The 22,091-nt window shown below is 49.5% G+C and overlaps 1 protein-coding gene across 1 annotated transcript in view; it reads right to left on the bottom strand.

Annotated features, from left to right (window-relative positions):
• The window catches only part of LOC142817431 (uncharacterized), a 72,594-nt gene that overhangs the window by 12,540 nt on the left and 37,963 nt on the right, over nucleotides 1-22,091 (bottom strand). The window contains exon 5 of the mRNA XM_075894452.1: nucleotides 14,775-14,825. Within this exon, the coding sequence (XP_075750567.1) occupies nucleotides 14,775-14,825 (51 nt within the window). The remainder of the gene's footprint in view (nucleotides 1-14,774; nucleotides 14,826-22,091) is intronic.

Here is a 22,091-nt window from a genome sequence, read left to right on the forward strand (position 1 = left end):
GCATTGAGTGCATTCGCAGGCGATGTATCGTGCTGTAGTGTGTACGGCGCAGCTTACCTAGAAGTCCACTTCACGTGTTCCTCCAGAATAACGGGAGCCTCAGTGTCGTTACAGGTGGAGTACGAAGCCCAGGAGAGCGATGAGGACTGTCAGACTGAGAAGAATGCAAAAGAACAGGAAGTGGCCTAGCACAGTTGATGCACTAGAAAGTCTTCGTCTGCGTCAGAAGCAGCGCCGCGTTTGCTAAAGTTGGTATGTGTTACAGTGCAGCTCTTCTTCATTACCACCTAATAACAACAATAAACATTGTGGTCTCTGAAACATAAGTAAACCTCATTTTTTTCGGTACTTTTGGATAGAAATAAATGCGCTACGTATTAGTTAAAACGTTTTCAAAAGTTAGAAGAGGGATGAAGCTTTGTGAGTACGTTGGCGTTGAACTGTCCTGCATACCTCTAATAAAACTAATACCAACAACTGAAAAAAAGTCAAGGGCGGCAGTCAATGTCAAAAATAGCCTTGGGGATTTGAGAGGTTGAAAAAGAGCACAAAAATGTAGTGCAAAGAGGCCACTCTAAGTGTTCATACACTGATGTGGGACAGGCAGAAGCAATAGGCGCGAATAAATTTCTGTAAAAGGACATAACCATCTTTCTGCTGTCCCTGCCCTGCTTCTGATGCGTTATTTTCGTGATGAATAAGTGGAGAACGTACGGTTGGGGTATCCAGAATTTCAAATTGTAAAGTTATCTGTACAAGACAGCGGTCTCAGTGTCATCTTTCGCAGGTAGCCCCAGTCCCAGAATTTAGTCCCGCAAAGACCGCATTGGAAAAGAAGCTAAGAGCAGAGGCAGGGTAGGCAGGCGTTGGGGCGCACACCTTGTCAGCAAACGTTATCATTGAAAACAAGAGCTTTAGTAACACATACACGGGTGTTTTCTGAAGACGCTTAGTGGCCAAGGTGTCTTGCAATAACATGTGGATATCATTTTCTAAAATGGGCAACGTCTTGACGCCGATTCTAAAATAGTATTGTCTCAAGGTTACGCTTAGGAATACGTTGACAACAGGTGGCGCCTTACAAAAACAGTGCTTTAGATCAGCATGTCGGCGTAGCTTAGGCAGACATTATTTTTAAGTAAAAAAGAAATAATGCACGACGTTTCCAAATACGGGTGGCGGGACGCATGCGGCCCCCATGAATGAGAGTTTTACTGTGGAGGACATTGAAACGTAAAACACGTGTGGCATGTTTTTGTACACAATTTTGTTTCTGATCACTTGAAATTTGGCAGATCTCACGAACCTTGGGAATTGATGGTATAGAAAACATGCTGATGGAATGGAAATGTGTTGTGATTTTTTATTGAGCAAAACTTTACAAAGTGGCGCGAAACATATGTAAAAATTCACGGCACAGATGTCTCTTAAACAGCAGCATACGTTTTGTGTCACCTTTTCTTTACAGTGCGTAACAATGCTTCAGCAACATGTATATCAGTCACAACAGAAGCGGTAACCTGATATGAAGCACTGCTGCTCGAGAGGATAGTAGACGTGGGCACAGCTACATATAACTGCAGAGGATGGCGTTCAAAGGCCAACCTCGACGACTTCTCGATATCAATAGATATCCATGAAATTCGCGTGTTACGTTGAATTGCACGTTTCCATCATTCGTACCCAAATAAAGGCTGAAGAGATGAGAAGATTTTTTAGAAATGAATTTTAAAGGTTGCCCCGACTCTGGCAACTGGCTTCGAACAATGTGCGTGTGTGCCAACGCATATGTCAAAGTGATGGATTTGACGGAATTGAGGCACCACTGCATTGTCTGCTGTTCACAAGGCAATGATCATGTTTGTCGCTTTGCGAACTTTTTGTTGGTTTGGTGCACTTATTTCCGTTCAGTATGGGCCTGCCAGCTATGAGTGACATGTCGTTATGCGTTGTGGTTGCACACGATGCCCTTTATAATGCGGGGAATTGTGCTAAGAAAATGCCATAGGTAAGACGTTTACTGCTCATATGATAGTAGGGTTACCATCTCTTCAATGAAGCGAATGGGGGTGGGGGGGAGGGTACACTAACTGGCGATCTAGCAAATTTAGTGCATTATCGCGCTTCGTTTGAGAAAATTTCGTTGTTTTTTATAGTTGTAGCCTCCTGGAGCGCTTCATCTAGCTACGTGTTGTTCGCAGCAGTTCCACTTGCTGACTAATGCACTCGTAGAAGTGGTCGTACTTCACGCGGAAGTTCCAACAAACTGGCTGAAGCCTTTGGTAGCCACCTCAAGCAACCAGCATTGTGCATGGGATTTGTGCGATCTTCGTGCTCTTCGTGTGAGGCGCGTTGCCGGGTGTCTGTTGCATCACATTAAACTTTCTAACAGGAGGTTTAATAACAAATTTGGTCTCGTAGGTGTCCTGACAAGGGTATCACCGATGATGTGTCTAACTAGCTGGTGTTAAATAGCTCGTCGTCTGTTGGTGTCATATTTCAAGAATGCCGCCGGCCCGAACAGGCCTAAAGCAGGTGCATCACCGAAAAGTTCCAGCGCTTTGCGAATGCTGCAGCGACGTTCTCCTTTTTCGATCTATATCGTGCTCCAGACGCCTGTGACAGCATATCGCGACTGGTGAGGCGTGAACTTGGAGTGGTCATGTAAGGTCTGACGTCTCATGCAAGGAGGTAAGTCGTCTTTGGCACAAAAAGGTGTGCTTTCCAAGGAGCCGGGTCTCGGGAAACGATAATCCCGGCATAAGAACGCCCGTTCTAGTAAGAAGACCGCAGTCGGTCGCCGCTTTTAACAATCAGCTAGGTGGTCGCCGGTCAGCGGAGTGCCGGCGGGTGACGTGAAAACATTTGGTTTATCGACACCCATCCATCTTGATTTGAGTACGCGAGACGGCTGTCACGCTGGACAGCGTAGTCATCTCGTAGTATTGGCATGGGCCCACAGCCGAACGGCACCACCATCGTGTGCGTTCGCGCAGTTCGCGGAACGTCGTGGGCCAGCCTGTCCTTTCGTCTCTCTCTCTCGGACCAAGAGGTCGAGTGCTTGAATAAGACAGTGAGAGGAGAGGCCTGCAAGAAGTCTGTTTAGTCTTTCCAATCAACGGACCGAATTGTTTTGTTTCGCCGTGAGGAGAATTGGGAGGGGCAACCGAGGGATTAAGACCTGGTTCCCGTTTCCTCATGGTCGTTCTGGTCACAACAGACAGTGCTCTGCACTATCCGCTCTACCGAAGCAATATGCGATGGTTCCAATGGTGAAGCCTTGTAAATTTGTACATAAGTTCCTGTACACAAAGTCGAGTTGTTGCAACGTATCGAAATGCGTTGATCTCCATCCTTTACAAGAAGCAGCAGCCATGACAAGACAAGGCGGAAACCATGCAGCCAACCTTCCACTCCTTTCTGTAGCACCAGCAGCCAGCAGCTGAGAGAGCTCTGCTGAAGGGAACGGAGGGAGTGGGTAGAAGGTTGAGTTTTACTGGCGCAGTCAAACAAGATAGAGACGACGACAACAAGAAACGCTGTGCGTACCAAGGAGTGCATCTTGTTGCGGGGGACACGCATGAAGAAAGCCAAGACATCAGCTTCTGCAATGAAGAAGCAAGCCACTGAGCTGAGGAGGCTGTGGTGCGACAGCCATCGACTTGAGGAAGTCAGTGGTCCAGCAGCTGTCATCGCGATTAATCGCGATGACAGCTGCTGCGACAACCCAGGCGACATCGGGCGATGTCGAGCGCCTAAGAGCGGGCAAGGCGAGAGGGCAGCGAGCAGCAGCATCACAAGTGGTGAGGCCTCTGGTGTTCTTATATCTCAGGGGTGCCACTGCCTCTCTTGAGCTTTAAGGTATCCTATGCACACGAGGTTAGCCTACTTGAACCAGGACAGGCAAGTGCAGGTCACGATTCGTGAGTCGGGAGACGAGAGTGATGCGGCAAACCCGGAAGAGTGTATTGCGCGGGAGAGCCAGAGAGATGACCATTTCGGAAATTTCCCACAGGAGCGTAGACTGTAGGAGTTGCGGTTGGAAATGGAGAGACTTTCACTGATGATGGGCAGAAGCTCTTGGTTGAGTCGACCCGAGTTCGGCCAGCGGGATCCGTGTAGCGAACTGGGACGCAACTCGAAAGTTCTCCCAGAGGTATTACCCAAATTTCCAACAGAGGCTGAAGCACGGTGTGGTTTGAGTTTGTGGAGAGTGCCCTAAAAGCGTACAGAGTACCGGGAGAAATTTGGGGGTGTTTGGTTCCCGTTGGCAGTAGAGAGAGTCCCATTTTCGTCCACGCGACTGAACCCAACGGAGCATAAAGATTGCCAGGTAACCAAGCAAACGGTGCTGGACGAGGTCAAACTTTCAGCAGGGGAATATCTTAAAAGATTCCTGGGGTCCAGGAAGCGTGTGAACGAAGGCAGGACATCTTTTTCGGCACGTATAGAGAGAGCTATCTCCACTTTTACCTTGAGGCACGAGGGTGTTGACATTCGAGGGCCTAGTCACGCTTTTGGTTGCTAACCAAATAAAAAAAATTCGTCGGAGGGGGCCGTGCGGTATGTGACACTCCAAGGACGGAGAACGTGGATGAGAGCCCCAGAGATATCCGCGTTGCTGCGAACGTTTGAGGAAGCACAGAGTGCAAACAGCGCTGCGAGACAGGCGAACCAAAAGCCAGCGGAATCGCAAAGCGTGAGCAAAGCTAGAGCTCAGAATGAGATGGTGAAGAGGCGCGGTGCCCGAGAAAGCCTAGGCGCAGAAGGAAAACGTAAGTCCAAGGCATGCTACAGTTGCGGTAGCGCAGGGCACCGAAAATTGACATTCGAAGGCCTAGTCAAGCTTTTGGTTGCTAACCAAATAAAAAAATTCGTCAGAGGAGGCCGTGCGGTATGTGACACTCCAAGAACGGAGAACGTGGATGAGAGCCCCAGAGATGTCCGCGTTGCTGCGAACGTTTCAGGAAGCACATAGTGCAAACAGCGCTGCGAGACAGGCGAACCAAAAGCCAGCGGAATCGCAAAGCGTGAGCAAAGCTAGAGCTCAGAATGAGATGGTGAAGAGGCGTGGTGCCCGAGAAAGCCTAGGCGCAGAAGGAAAACGTAAGTCCAGGGCATGCTACTGTTGCGGTAGCGCAGGGCACCGAAAATGGAATTTCCCTCAGCACCAGAAACAGCCGACTGAAGGGGTTCCGGGCGCTGAGAGCGAGAGCTAAATGCCCCGCGTTTCGATGGGAGAGCCGTTGGTAGCACACAGTGATTTTATCGCCATGTCACTGGATTGTAAGGATAGGCATATCGGAGCGGCTTTGAACACGGGGGGCGGAGCTCACTCTGTTGCGGGAGAGCGCGAACCCACCGGAGATGGTGAAGCCGCAAGGTACTATTAACTTAACATCTGCGTTCGGTGGTACAGTGAAGGTGAAGCTCGCGGTGGTCCCGTTGACGATGTTTAGCTAAAGTGGCGCTAGCGCTGACCTAAATGGGATGGTTCCCGTGCTTTGCGCGTTCACTGACCAACTGACAACACGAGCGGATTGCCTGCTGTCAAAAAAGCGTGTAAATCGCTTAAAGATGAGTGCGCTCCCGAGAGCATATCGGGAGGCGGGGAGAAGACAGGCGGCGCACAGCTGACACCGAAAAGTGGCCCGTTGAATACGGGCAAAGTGCGGCAGTTAAAAAGCGAGAACCCTGAAAGCCAGGTGGGAACCGGTACATAAAGGGTATGATCACCCAGGTTGTCATGAGCAGCGGGGACGGCGACAAATCCCAGGGAAGCTGCGTGTCGCCTGATGGGTCGCAAGCGGTGGCGTGAAAGATACAGCCGCGCCCGAGGAGTTCCACGAAAAGGAGCATGCCGAGGTAAACCACAGATATCCGAGGAGGGCACGGAAGGCATTGTTGAGCGACACCGTGAGCGTTTGTGCGTGGCACAGGGGCCGGTGGAGCCTCGAAAGCTGGGGGATGTGAGTGAATTGCGCCTTTGTTGTCCAGAAGTTGGGTCAGTTGGCATATCGTTCGAGCAAGGCGTGGAATTTAGCGATGCAGAGTATGAAGCGTGGCTGGCAGCAGCGTGTGCTGCGGGTACTTGCCCGGTCTCTGATCAGTCGGTTGACGCCGAAAAACGAGACCACGACCGATTCCATGAGATATTTAGTGAGATTGGGGTGCCGTTCGGTGGCCAACCCAACGCGACATCGGTGCGGCAAACAAAAGTTACCGAAGAAGAGAGATTAACTGGAAGGAGCTCGCTTCCCCTTATCATCGTAATGGGGGAAGTGGGCAGACTTCTTGAGTGGAAACAGTTTTGTGGGGAGTTCAACTTGGAGAGCTACTTAGGGTGTGTTGCAGGTTTCCTTGTCGAGAGCCTGATGGTGAGGACCCTGTGGTAGTCAAGGGGTTGAGTAGGAATGGAGCTGATAGAATTTCAGGGATCGTGTGGACACTATCTAAGCTTCGGGCTAAGTTACGCGGAGGTAGCTCGGCTGTTTTATGAGCTAACCGGAAAGTGGGTTGTGGACGAAATTGCGTGGGTGTATGAGGCATCTTGGTGGCACGGAGCCACACTGTGTGATGCAGCGCCATTGATAAGAGTGGATCCTGAAAAGCCATAGTGGCTCGTCCTAAACTTGTCCATAGCCACATCTTAGGTCCGCCTATCGCGGCAGGCGAAGAGAGACGCTCAGGCGTCTGTCACGTTTGCACAACACGGGTTTACTCCTAATCAATGCCACGAACCCTTGTCAGCCTGCCGAAATTCAGGAGCGTTTAATATCTGGCCCTTCAGCGCACTGATGACAACGGTCTGTGGCCACCACCCACTATTGTGGCCGATGCATGCACAAGTGCACGGTTGAAAGCACCTAATAGTCGCTCGGGAAATTGCAGCGGTGCCTCAGGGGCCGTTGAGACACTGGAGAACTAGGCACGTAGAGGACAATTTAAGTTAAGTTTTCCTTGTTTTCTAATTTATGGTTAAAATCTCTGAAGGCGCACCTCGTCAGCGGGAGGCTTGAAAAAATGTCTCTTTTCGGCCGCGGATTTCTTCGAATCGTACCCACTTCGGCAACCAGTCACAAAGCAGCGAGGCATGTTTTCTCACATTCAAGAACCGTCACATGACACATGTGAGCTGTGTAGCTCACAGGGAAAGCGATGACTGAGTTGAAGACATTAAAAAACACCCGGCACCATGCAGATCACGCCAACGCTGACAGCGTCGGTGCCGTTGTCAGACGGCACCGCCGAGAGGGGGCGCGCTTGCGGCTTTTTGACCGGTACAGGGAAGGGTGACACTCGCGGCGCCGCAGTTTGCAAACTGAAAAAAAGTATCTAGTAACGTTGCTCGCAGGCGCGCGCTGCGTCGGTTTGACGCATGCGCGTTTCAGCGCGTCCGGCGTCCCTCTGTCTCGAAAAGAGGCAGTCGCAGTGCTGTCTGGGTAACGCAGTGGCGCCAAAAGCAGCATGTAGTTTTCGAGCCGACATCTGGTCGCGACGACGAACGCTGGTCGCACCAGTCGCGCTTGGCATCAGACTAGAGTGCTGACATTTCGCTTACGTAGCGTCACTGTGCCCAGCCGGCAAGGTTCCTTTTGGCGTTGCATAAGTTCGTTGCCAGATTTTGGTGGTTGTTGCCAGACTGCCGCTAAATTTGGCTGACAAGTTTTTTCCTGTAGTTGTGGCTTCTCCGTAAGAGTTTGGTGCTATCCGCGGTGCATTGCTTGCCTGAAAATTTTTCACCTGTATATGTGGCTTCTCCGTAGGAGTTTAGTGCTATCCGTGGTGCATTCTTTGGCTGAAAATTTTTCTCCTCTAGTTGTGGCTTTTCCGTAAGAGCTCGGTGCTATTTGCGGTGCATTTCTTGGCTGAATTTTTTTTTTCTGTAGTTGTGGCTTCTCCGTGAAAGTTTGGCGCTATCCGCGGGGAATTTCGCGAGTGCATGAGCGACGCTGGCCGTTTTAATTAACGGAATGAACCGAGCCTATCAGAAGTCGCGCGTGGTGCTGCCGTGCAATTAAGAGGCCGTTTTATTTTCGTTTTAATTAACGGAATGAACCGCGCAATAAAGAATACGTTTTATTTACGGAATGAACCGCGCCCAGCAGAAGTCAAGCGCGGCACTGCTGCGCAATTAAGAGGCCGTTTTAATTCCGTTTTAATTAACGGAATTAACCGCGCATTACAGAATTCGTTTTATTTACGGAATGAACCGCGCCTAGCAGAAGTCGAGCGCGGCGCCGCTGCGCAATCAAGAGGCCAATTTAATTAACAGAATGAACCGCGCATTACAGAATTCGTTTTAATTAACGGAATGAACCGAGTCTAGCAGAAGTCTAGGCGCGTTCTCTTGCTGTGTGCGCAGCTGTGCGATTAAGATGTCGCGTCTCAGTATTAGGGATGACAGGGAAAACTGAATAGAGTCCCAGCAGGTGATGCACTGCCCCCGTCCCCCCTTACTTTTTTTTTCTCTCTCAGCTGATCGTGTCGCGTCTACCACGCGCTACGACGGGGGACACTACGCTTCCCCTAGCTATGTCAGCACAAGACATATCGTTCGGACTCGTGTATACATGTGATGAATAAGCGTTCTAAGGCTGGTTAATCGGGGTATGTCGGATATGCTACAGCTATGTACGCCTCGAAGGTGGCTTTATCGAAGCAGATGGAGCGAATTAAGCGCGACTTGCGCGTACCTGTAAATGGGACCCGGCCGACGAGCCACCGTCGCTTACAGGGCCCCACCCACAATAAGCACAAACTACCAAAATTCCAAATAATGATTGTGTACTGTTTCTCAGCTCAAGAGCTTAGTATACAACAATAAGAATAAAATGACATAATAAACATAATAATGACAATAATAATAATACAACGTAATGACAACATAAAGATACGAACAAAATGACAATATGTCTCACTACGCGCTAATCACAATTAAACTGGATACCGGCAAGCAATTACCTCCATTAATCGAAGAAAAGGGTCTTTCACGTTGGGACGTACGTTAATTGATCTCGACCAAAGCCAGGCGAGGTGAGACGGCATAAGTGAGGTAGTCGTCTTGTTGCTGATGCGAACGAGACGGCGCTTGGCCTTTTGCCTTTCACTTTCAATCCTTTGCGTGTTGGCGCCTGTCGTAGGATCAACGAAGTTGACATTGTAGTTCACGGTGTGCCAGTATAAGTTTAGCGGTGTTCCGTTGGCATCCACAAGTCTGGGTATGCACTGGTACGCGGCCCACTCGTCGCTGTACACCATCGTCCCGGGAAGAATGTGCTGCTGGTCGAAGCGATGGCGCAGGCGAAAGTCCGATTTCACGAAGGAAGGCCTCTTCCGCGGCAGGGTTCCTTATGATGTCGGCGATTTCGACAATACTGGGGTCTATCCGTGGCGTCGCCATGACGAGACGCTTCCTGAACTGGTAACAGTGTAGCTTGCATGGCTAATGTTACGGCATTTTATAAGGGTCATGAGGTGAAAGGGGGATAGAGCGCTCTAACGTTGACAGGGCGCCTACGTTATGCAGCATCAGCGGGGAAAGATGGGGTGGGTCACGGCGCCGACGTGGCGCGAGCATCTGCTGTGAAAGAGTGGATGGGCCACGGCCCTAACGCCACGCGAGCACCTGCGGAGAAAGACGGGATGGGTAAAGAAGACTAGAATAAAAAAAACATAAAAAAAAACCTTTTTGGACCTCTAACGTTGGTTGACATGGCGTGACCCGAGTGTCTGCGGAGAAAGAGGGGGTGGGTCACGGCGCCGACGCGACGCGAGCATATGTGTGAAAATACGGGATAGGCGAAGACGCCTCGAATCGTACAACACCTAGGTCACGTTCTTCTCTTCGGTGCCTCTCCTTCTTTACAGCAACAGTGACTTGAGCGGGAATGCGAACGACGTTACCATGCTACGTGACGTGACCCACGTATCACGTAAACAGTACACCACCACGGGCACGTAATCCACCTCGGTGCATTGGGCGTCGAGACATGGCCAAACTTGCTCACGTAAACCTCTTAAATTTCCGTATTTGGTGCTCCTTATCTCGGTCGCAATCCCTAAGCTTTAGGGTCGTGATCCTTATGAAATGCCGTAGCGTTAGTTGTGCAAAGTACATTGTCACCATTTCAGGAGCCGTCACGTTTTTATTGGACTGTCAAAGACGCCATCGCTTCGAGCGGCAGTTTGACCTGCAGACAGTCAGGAACAGCACAGAAGCGGCCGTCGACATCCGAGTGATGGGGAATTCGCAAGGACCTCAGCTTAATTATGGTGACCCAGGATGCAGTAAGTCGTCACGTATAATCGCCCCGGCAAAAAAAAAAAAAACGAGCAGACCCACACTTCAGGTACAATGGTTGCAGGAAACAGCTAGCTGTCCCAGCTCCGCGGGACACTCACGATGCTGGGTAGACAGGGGCAAAGCTCCTTTTTTTGCCTCTCGAGACGTACTTGGTCGTTGCACGTCTAAATGTGAAAGACCCTTTCCTTCGAATAATGGAGGTGATCGCTCGCCGATATCCTGTTAAGGGATCCCTGCCATATCGTGAGCGTGTAGTGAGACATATTAAGCCATTTTATTCTTATGTACCCACCCTATTTATACTGCGCTCTTGACCTGAGTGACAATTTTTGCTTATTGTGGGTGGGCCCTGTAAGCGACGGCGGCTCGTCGGCTGGGTCCCATTTACAGGTACGCGCATGTCGCGCTTAATTCGCTCCATTTGCTTCGATAAAGCCACCTTCGAGGCGTACATAGCTGTAGCATATCCGACATACCCCGATTAACCAGCCTTGGAACGCTTATTCATCACATGTATATACGAGTCCGAACGATTTGTCTTGTGCTGACACAGCTAGGGGAAGCGTAGCGTCCGCCGTCGTAGCGCGCGGTCGACGTGACACGACCAGCTGAGAGAAAAAAAGATAAGTAAGGGGGGAGGGGGGCAGCGCATCACCTCCTGCGACTCTATTCAGTTTTCCCCGTAATCCCTAATACTGAGACGCGATATCTTAATCGCACAGCTGCGCACTCAGCAAGCGAACGGGCCTCGACTTCTGTAATGGGCGGTTCGTTGCGTTAATTAAAATGGCCTCCTAATTATGCAGCAGCGCCGCGCTCGACTTCTGCTAGGCGCAGTTTATTCCGTAAATTAAAACGGCCTCTTAACTGCGCAGCAGCGCCGCGCTCGACTTCCGCTAGGCGCGGTTCATTCCATAAACAAAACGAATTCTGTAATGTGTGGTTCATTCCGTTAATTAAAACGGAATTAAAACGGCCTCTTAATTGCACGGCAGCACCACGCGCGACTTCTGCTAGGCTCTGTTCATTCCGTTAATTAAAACGGCCAGCATCGCTCATGCACTCGCGAAATGCACCGCGGAAAGCACCAAACTCTTACGGAGAAGCCACAACCACAAATACGGAAGAAAAATTTTCAGCCAAGAAATGCACCACGGATAGCACCAAATTCTTACAGAGAAGCCACAACTATGGAAGAAAAATTTTCAGCCAAGAAGTGCACCGCGGATAGCACCAAACTCTTACGGAGAAGCCACAACTCAAAAAAAAAAAAACTTTCAGCCAAGAAGTGCACCGCGGAAAACAACAAACGCCTACGGAGAAGCCACAACTACAAAAAAAAACTTATCAACCAAATATAACTGCAATCTGGCAACAATCACCCTTCCAGTCTGGCAACCATTCATGCAACGCCAAAAGGAACCCTGCCGCCCAAGCTCGCGTTCGCGTTAACGTTACGTTGGACGATATGGGGTCCTTCATGATGAACTCAAGGCCGTTTCGCTAGCTTCACATATACAAAGTTTGTTGTTACGTGACGTCAATAGATGACGAAGGTATATGACTGGTGCAAACATTATAATCATGAGACACGTATCATGTAAGAACATGACAACACACCACACTCATAGCGTTCTCAGGGCCGTTTCTCTAGCTTCACATATACTAAGTTTTTGCATCACGTGACGTGAATAGATGAAGGTAAATGGCACAGCCAAACATGATGATCATGACCAGGAAGTCGTGTACGGCATAATTTACCTCCACCTCCTAACGTTTTGGTGATTTGAAAGTGGCTTATCAACCTTCCTCATTCGTGCTTCGCATATCATCGGTTCCCGCTGTGCGTGGGTTTTGCCAATTTTTTTGTATTTGTAAGTGAGCATGTAGGAGTAATGGTATCCGGTGTTTAACTTGTTCAGCACCATGTGGGGAAGGGTGTGTGTGTTTCGCGAAAGTCTTTTTCTGTTGAGTGCATAGGACTGCCTGCTTTATTGATTGCACTGGCGTACTCATTGATTTCGTGTCGTTTTTCTCTTTCTGTTTGCTTCTAAGTGGCGCCCGTTCGGTGAGGTCCTGAGGATTAAGTAGAGAGAATACTGCGCATGTTGCACGAACGCCTCCGGCGTTCAAGGAACTGCGAAGTGCGGCCGCAGGGCTTGGAAGCGTTTGACTCCATCCCTTTATGTTGTTGTTATTCGCGTAGCTGCAGTTGAACGCTTGCGCGAATCTTGGGAAGGGCGTGTAAGGTCTAGGGTCACAGGTAAGGGGGGGGGGGATAAGTCTTCTTTGTCACAAAAGGGTGCGCTTTTCAAGGATCTGGTTCTCGTGAAACGAGAATCCCGGCATAAGGGCACCCATTCTAGTAAGGAGACTGCGGTCGGTCGCCGCTTTTAACAACAACCTAGGTGGTCGCTGGCCAGCGGAGTGCCGGCGGGCGACGAGAAGAGATCCGGTGTATCGACACCCATCCATCTTGATTTCAGTACGCGAGACGGCTGTCACGCTGGACAGCGTAGTTATCTCGTAGTATTGGCATGGGCCCACAGCCGAACGGCGCCACCATCGTGTGCGCTCGCACAGGTCGCGGAACATCGTGGGCCAGCTGATCCTTTCGTATCTCTCTCGGACCAAGAGGTTGAGTGCTTGAATAAGACAGTGAGAGGAGAGGGCTGCAAGAAGTCTGTTTATAGTCTTTCCAATAAACGGACCGAATTGTTTTGGTTCGCCGTGAGGAGAATTGGGAGGGGCAACCGAGGGATTAAGACTTGGTTCCCGTTTCCTCACGGTCGTTCTGGTCACAACAGACCGTGCTCTGCAATATCGGCTCTACCAAAGCAGCATGCGATGGTTCCAACGGTGAAGTCATGTGAATTTGTACATAAGTTCCTGTAGATAAAGTCGAGTTGTTGCAGCGTATCGAAGGGCGCTGGTCTCCATCCCTGAACAAGCACCAGAAGCCATGACAAGACCAGACAGACACCATTCAACCAACCTTCCACTCCTTTCTGTAGCAACAGCGGCTACGCAGCTCAGAAAGCGCGGCTCTAGAGAACAGAAGGAGTGAGTAGAAGGGTGAGTTTTACTAGTCACTTCCAAGACAGTAGAACCGGTGTACCCTGACCCTATATTTCAATTCCCTTACCCCTAATTGAAGAAGTCGAATGGCATGAAATTGCCAGCATGGGACTGTGCTCCCATTCGACGCCTCCCTGCTACCCGTACCAACTTTCGGCCACAATTCTCGACTGCACGTCCATTCTCGTATAGGTCTCCATCAACATTCTGCAATCCGCCAGCATGGCGAACACAGGAGGAGAAGCCTATACGCTTCTCTTGACACCACATTGGGCAAATTATTCGCCCTTCAAGAGGTCGCTAGGGTTCTCCTTCACAAACTTTCTCGCGTACTTTCAATGCTAGTTTCACTATCGCCATGAGGTGAGCCCTGATCATTTTGTTGAAGGACCTGCTACTGAAGCCCGCTGCTCCCACTATCAATCACCAAACATCGCTAGTCTCGTCCTCTACATCCCCGCCGACCACCTTCTCCCGCCTTCTTGCAACGTTACCCGGAGGAAAGCTAGTGTCGCAGCCCTTGGAGGTCATGCTGCATCAGTCGGACCGGCACCTTATCCTCTGCTGACCATACAGACGATACTGAACTTTTTCGGCGTTCAAGTAGACATTGTGCGTGTGACTGTTCTTGCTGACACTGGTGCCGAACTTTCCGTCATGAGGAGTACTTTTCGCCGCAAGCTGAAGAAAGTTCTCACACATGCGACCATGCACTCCGTTTGTACGTGTCGGTGACAATGGGGCCATATCTGGCATTGCAATCAGCTCCGCTCATGTAGGCATTGCGAGTTGCCACGCAGTTCTTCTCTTCCCGTTCTTGGAAAATGCACCTGTGACGTAATCAGAGGCCAATAATTGTGGCACGCTGGGCCAAAGGTAGAAAGAGGGAGCGGATATATCGTACGCAAAAAACGCACGCAATGTTTTGAAACGTGCTTTTGATTTGATTATCGGTATGAATTACCAAGGGAACCTCTTTTATAGCAACCCGTGATAGGCGTATTTGTATTTCATTGACTAGAGTATGCAGAGTTTTTATGAAGACAGTGCCATAATATCCGAATCATGCAAGCTACAGTATAAATTGACACTTACAAGGCTTACTTGAAACTGCCAAGTTCATTAAAGTGAGTATAAAAGAAAACTTACAAATAGTGAACCAAATGAACAGCGCAATCACCACCACGGGATAATTTCGCCGAGTAGTACAGAGGCGAAAAAAGTGCACAAACAAACAATGAAAACAAATGAACCATCGGTAAACCGTTTCACAGCCAGATATGCAGCAACAAGGTGTGTAACCATACCAATATTTTAGATTAATAACAACAAGTTCACTTAGAGACCTTGCTAAAAGACAGTGCATGCATGTGTCAAAACGCATACTGACCCAAAAAGTCTGCATTTTTATGTGTTCTTCAGCGGTGGCATTAGCGTTTTGCTGAAACAGCATAACATAAGGAAGTGAGCATTAGTGGGTGCCAGGAACAAAGGTGCATATATACATCACTTGAAAATAATTGTAAAGAGAACAACATTTTCGAGTTGAATACTGAGAACGGTATCCTCTGTTCCCCAAGGTGGACATCTGGGCACGTTGGTATTCCACGGTATATTATTATTATTATTATTATTATTATTATTATTATTATTATTATTATTACTTTATTCCCTGTTAAAGATTAAAACAAGGTGGAATAAAATACTTTCACAAGATTAGCAGATGGTGAGCACAAAAGAAAAGTCGGAATACGACCCAAAGTAATAGAAACGGAATGAAATATAAAGCAAAATAAGAATCACAATAGTGACACGTGCGGTTCTTTTGGTTTACGAAGAAAGCCGCTATCACTTTCTGTCAAGCGCAACGCAGGCCGCGTTTATCTTGTATGCCACTCTAGAACGCGTTACGACGCGTGTATAAAAAAAGCCGGCGCAGTGCGCCACTGGGGGTCTTTTTTTATACACGCGTCGTAACGCGTTCCAGAGTGGCATACAAGATAAACGCGGCCTGCGTTGCGCTTAACAAAAAGTGATAGCGGCTTTCTTCGTAAACCAAAAGAACCGCACGTGTCAATATACAAAACCATAATATCATCAATGATGGTAGTAATATACTATGCAATGATAGTACTAGCACACAAGAACAATTCAAAACCGAGATGATAATATATGATTACAATAAAATAGGAAGCAAATTGCAAAACGGAATACTCAAAGTGATAAGATGTGAGATCAAACGGTATAAAGGACAAAACGCCTTACAAATAATACTAAACACAAAAATGAAAATATGTTAGAGAAGGAAAACTGGAAAAAAGTAAAAAATTAAACTATAATAAAGATTGGGTTGACAAATGAGAAAGTATATGCATTTACTAAAGTGAGCAATCAGACGGCAAAGAAACTAGTTATGGTATTTCAAAATGTCAAAACATCCGAACAGTTCTGAGATTTACAGACAATATTGTTACGAGACAATGCCCCACTTAAACAGTGAGATAGGCGCTGAGGAAGACGAGGTGACTTGTGTGCGCGCGCGCTCTCTCTTGTTCGCCATCTTGGCTTGCGCGTTGGCGCTGTGTAAATATATTTTAAAACGCCTAGTTTCCCTTGTGCCTTCACGCAACATTTTGGTGGAAGGTGCTGGGTTACAACGCACGACGGAGTTACGCAGCGGACGCCTAGTCTCTGCTCCCAACATGTCCACCGGCAGCGACGCTTCCTCAACTGCTACGCCCACTGCATCAATGGCGCCGACCTCTCCTGTTTATCTCGTGGCCGCTCCACCCCGCGATCCCGGCAACTTTTCGGGAACGGACGGCGAGGACGTGGATGAGTGGCTTAAACTCTACGAACTCTTCAGCACAAATCACAGGTGGGACCCAACCTTAATGCTGGCAAACATCATCTTTTATTTACAAGGAACGGCCAAGGCGTGGTTTAATAACAATGTGGACGGTATCACAAGCTGGGACGTATGCAAGACCAAATTACGCGAGTTGTTTGGTCAATCTGCCGGCTGCAAGCAGGCCGCTAGGAAAGAACTTGGCACACGTGTTCAGACGTCCACGGAGTCCTACCTGGCGTATATTCAAGATGTGCTGACCCTTTGCCGTAAAGTTGACCGAACCATGGCTGAAGCCGACAAGGTAGCGCACGTGCTCAAGGGCATCGCAGACGATGCATTTAACCTCATTGTGTGCAAAGGCTGTTCCACCGTGCAAGATGTTATCTTGGAGTGCCAACAGTTTCAAGAGGCTAAAAGCCGTCGCATTGCTTACCACTTTACGCGCCTTCCCAACACTGCTGCGACGTCAACATGTGCGGATCTCCATGTACCGACCCTGCCCAATTCACACTCCAGTGACATCACGAGAATTGTACGCCGTGAAATCGAAGCCATCTCACCCGCCCCCTTGAGAGCACTGGCACCGAGTGATCCTCAGCCGACCATATCGCTAATACAGACCGTTGTTCGCCAGGAACTAGCCAACGCGGGTGTTCACACAGTCTGTTCTGTGCACCGTCCCGGCGCTGTCAGTTCGTCTACCCCGAGCCACCCACAGCAGTATCGCCGCCCTGCTCCACGTAATCGTGACCCAAATGCGTGGAGAACGCCTGATGACAGGCCGATTTGCTTCCGATGTGAACGAGTGGGACACATTTCCCGTCATTGCCGAAGCACGTGGACCTCACCGTATCGGGCAAACCCAAACTTCTCCAACCCCCATTCACCGGCCCACCTCTATGACCAGGAACCACCACGGCGTGATGGCTCAGCTAATTACGACCCGACCACTACGACCACTGCCCAGTACAGTCGCTCACCTTCACCTCGACGTAGATTTTCCCGATCTCCACCACCACCTCGTTCCCCGTCCCCGTCCTCTGCCCGGCGGTTTTCTTCGGAAAACTAACGGCTGCAGCTCCTGGAGGTGACGCTGCTGATACGACTTGCTCTCCAATTCCTCTGTTGACGCTCCCGACCAATCAGAACTTGATCGACGTTGAAGTGGACGGTTTATCTGTTAAAGCCTTAGTAGACACTGGCGCCCATATTTCTGTGATGAGCCTGCACATTCGAGACCGCTTAAAGAAAGTACTTACTCCAGCCCCTTCACGCAGCGTTCGCGTTGCTGATGGTAGTACGGCTGCTGTTATTGGCGTCTGTACTGCACGCGTTACTATTGCCGGCCGTCAAACTTCAGTTCTCTTCACTGTTCTTTCTCACTGCACCAATGATGTGATCCTCGGTCTTGACTTTTTGTCCACTCATTCCGCTCTCATCGACTGTTCAGCCGGTACTGTGCAACTTGACCTACCGTGTCCGATTGATCCGCCCAGTCGACCGCAAGCCCGTATGTGCTCTGCTGAACATGTCCGTTTGTTACCGCAAACCGTGACCTGCATCACCGTTACGCCCTCGCCACCTGTATCCGATGGTGACTATGTGCTCGCGCCCATCACATCCCTTCTCTTGACCCACAGTGTTACCTTACCACACACTGTTATTCAGTTACGTGCAAACCGCGCCTGCATTCCTGTGCTCAACTTTGCTCTGTGTCCGCAAGTGCTTCCGCGCGGAATCGCCCTCGCCATGCTGACTCCTTCTGAAGAATGCGTCATATCAGCTCTGTCTTCGAACGAGGCTCGACACTCCAGCTTCACACATGCTCGATCTTCGCAAGGAAGCCCGTCTCCTGATGTTAAAAAAATGATCGCGTCAGACCTTTTGCCGCATCAAGCTGACGAACTCCTTCGCGTTCTTGAGTCATACTGGGACGTATTTGACTTTTGTGATCGTCCACTAGGTCAAACCAGTGCGGTAAAGCACCGCATTGACACCGGCGATGCCTCCCCTGTCCATCGACGGCCATACCGCGTATCTTCGACCGAGCGTCACATAATTCAAGCAGAAGTCGACAACATGCTCGCCAAAGACATAATTGAACCATCATGTAGTCCATGGGCCTCCCCCGTTGTTCTTGTCAAAAAGAAGGACAACACTTGGCGATTCTGTGTTGACTACCGACATCTGAACAAGATCACTAAAAAAGACGTCTACCCGCTACCGCGCATAGACGACGCCCTAGATTGTCTTCACGGCGCTAAGTATTTTTCTTCTATTGATCTAAGAGCAGGTTACTGGCAAATTGCTGTCGATGACATGGACCGCGAGAAGACCGCTTTTGTCACCCCCGATGGTCTTTACCAATTTAAGGTCATGCCCTTCGGATTATGCAACGCTCCAGCCACCTTCGAGCGGATGATGGACTCTCTTTTGCGTGGGTTCAAATGGTCAATTTGTCTATGCTACCTTGACGACGTTATCGTCTTTTCCCCGACCTTTGAAACCCACCTCGACCGCGTTTCCTCAATACTGGCCGTATTTCGCAATGCCGGTCTCCAACTGAACTCGTCAAAGTGTCACTTCGGACGCCAGCAACTAACAATGTTGGGCCACCTTGTCGACTCCTCTGGTGTACGTCCTGATCCCGATAAAGTGCGAGCCGTGCGTAACTTCCCTGTTCCGACCTGCACTAAAGAAGTACGCAGCTTTCTCGGTCTGTGCTCGTACTTTCGACGTTTTGTGAACAACTTTGCGGAAGTCGCCCGTCCTCTCACAGACTTATTGAGAAAAGATGTCTCATTCACATGGGGCGCTGCGCAGGCTACGGCGTTCTCTACACTTATTGAATCGCTAACAAACCCACCTGTTCTGGCCCATTTCGACGTTTCTGCCCCTACCGAAGTACACACAGATGCCAGCGGTTACGGAATCGGTGCTGTTTTGGTTCAGCATCAAAGCGGCTGCGCCCGCGTTATCGCCTATGCCAGCCGTCTCCTCTCGCAGGCGGAAAGGAACTACTCCATCACCGAAAGGGAATGCCTTGCTCTCGTTTGGGCAGTAGCAAAATTTCGGCCTTATTTACATGGTCGACATTTCACTGTCATAACCGATCACCACGCACTTTGCTGGCTCTCGTCCTTGAAGGACCCCACTGGGCGCCTTGGTCGATGGGCCCTACGGCTTCAAGAGTATAACTACTCGGTGTCCTACAAATCTGGCCGTTTACACCATGACGCTGACTGCTTATCTCGGAATCCAGTGGACCCACCTGAAGCGTTCGATGAATCGCCATGTGTGCTGTCTCTCTCCGCTTTAAGCAACATCCGTGAGGAACAGCGCCGAGATCCTGCCTTGCGTAACATCATCGAGAAGCTTCATTCTGCGGCACCCGATCCTTCTACTCGATTGTTCGTCCTTAAGGATGACACATTGTACCGTTGCAACGTCCGCCCTGATGGACACGAACTGCTCCTTGTGGTACCTTCCCACTTACGTGCGAGCGTGATCGGCCAGCTTCATGACGCTCCCACTGCCGGTCACCTCGGACTGTCTCGGACGTATGACCGCGTACAGCGTCGATTTTACTGGCCCAGTCTTTATCGCTCGGTCCGCAGCTACGTCGCCTCATGCGATCAGTGTCAACGCCGCAAAAAACCTTCTATGAGTCCTGCCGGGTTCCTCCAACCACTTGACGTTCCCTTTGATCCCTTCTTCCGACTTGGTCTTGACCTCCTAGGCCCTTTCCCTGCATCCACTTTGGGGAACAAGTGGATAGCTGTCGCGACGGATCATACAACCCGGTACGCTATCACGCGGGCTTTGCCAACCAGCTGCGCCACAGACGTTGCCGATTTTCTCCTGCACGACGTCATACTTCACCATGGCGCCCCACGCCAACTCCTAACAGATCGTGGGCGCTATTTCCTTTCCCGAGTTATCGACGACCTGCTTCGCTCCTGCGAGACGAAACATAAATTTACGACAGCTTACCACCCGCAAACTAACGGACTCACTGAACGATTCAACCGGACTTTAACTGATATGCTCGCTATGTACGTATCGTCCGACCACCAGGACTGGGACGTTGCATTGCCCTTCGTTACGTTTGCCTATAATTCTTCACGCCATGATGCAGCTGGTTTTTCACCTTTCTACCTGGTGTTTGGCCGTCATCCAACTTTACCTTTCGACACCATCTTTCCGACAGCCGTCGACTTTACGACTGAATACACCCGTGATGCTATCACCAGGGCTCGCAAAGCACGAGAAGTTGCTCGTCAGCGCCTTTTAGCATCGCAAGATCACCAGCGGCATCGTTACGACTCACATCACCGCCAAATTTCCTTTACACCAGGTTCTCTTGTGCTATTATGGACTCCGACTAGACGCGTCGGACTTTCTGAAAAACTGCTTTCCCGGTACTCGGGACCCTACCGCGTATTACGCCAGGTGACAGATGTGACATACGAGATAGCCCCGCTCGAGTCTTCCTCCGCCTCCGCTTCGCTGTCTACAGACATTGTCCACGTATCCCGCCTTAAGCTTTACCACTCGGCAACACAATAGAAAGCACCGAGACGGTGCTTCAGCACCCGGGGGTTATGTTACGAGACAATGCCCCACTTAAACAGTGAGATAGGCGCTGAGGAAGACGAGGTGACTTGTGTGCGCGCGCGCTCTCTCTTGTTCGCCATCTTGGCTTGCGCGTTGGCGCTGTGTAAATATATTTTAAAACGCCTAGTTTCCCTTGTGCCTTCACGCAACAATATGTTCTAACAATGCGTGGTAGGAAATTTAGATGTTTTTACAGTTGTTAGGACGAATCAGCGGTAGCCATTATTCATAATTGGAAACAAACCTACTAGGGTAATACTCCTAAGGGAGCAACATTCAATGCATTGCGAAACTATCCTACTTGCGACGGCGGTTTACAGATCACGTGAATGTTCTCCCTGAAGAAGTACCAGAGTTCATTTCGTAATCTCAAAAACCACTATTGGAGCTGGCGAATGAAAACACGTAGCGGGATAAGCAAAATAAATGAAGAAAGTGTCTTATACAGGCTTCCCCACGTTTCAATTAAAATGACCTGTGTTTGTAATCTGTGGTTTACGCCACCGATAGAACTGATCGTCTTCTTACAATTTTTGTGAACAACCTTTTCGCACTGTTCACGGATTGGCACTGCCAGCCATTGCGCATTCCCAGCCTTTAACCACCGTTTCACGCGATCATCTCGAATTTCGTCGCCGTGGCGTTTGAGGCTTCATATCAGGGCTACCCTCGAGGACTTTTCACATGCACAGAGGTAAGTGAATGGTAGAAAGAATGCCGCGGAGAGCATTGAGTGACGCTCCGTCCTATTTTTACATTTGGAAGGACAGAAAACACTTTTCTCAGTTGTACGGGTGTTAGTGTGGTTTCACGTGGTTAAGCTATTGCGCGGAATATGCTTATCTTGTAACCAAGTTAAATGATTTCTGTGTTCTTCATACCATTCAACTTGCATATACGGGGCACACTCATCCAAATATTCGATATCAATAAAAATGATCGAATAAACCCCAGATACAAATTAAGGCGTTTTACACGGCACCTAAATGATACGCTTGACACAGAAAGTTGTTCTTTGACCCTGCATATCTCCTTTGAGGGATTGCAGTACGGAGCTCAGTCAATGCATCGTGAAGTTGCTGCAAACACAGCGCGAACAGTGAAATTCCGGTAGTTGCCATATCGATTTCGGCAATAGCTGATGATGCACGATAGCCAAAGCCAAAGGGGAAGAACAGAACCAGAAGGCAACTGTTTCGCAAATATAAAACTTAGCGCAGCTTTCCTTGAGTAGCGCAG

Source organism: Rhipicephalus microplus, chromosome 5, assembly GCF_043290135.1.
Source record: "Rhipicephalus microplus isolate Deutch F79 chromosome 5, USDA_Rmic, whole genome shotgun sequence".
NCBI lineage: Eukaryota > Metazoa > Arthropoda > Arachnida > Ixodida > Ixodidae > Rhipicephalus > Rhipicephalus microplus.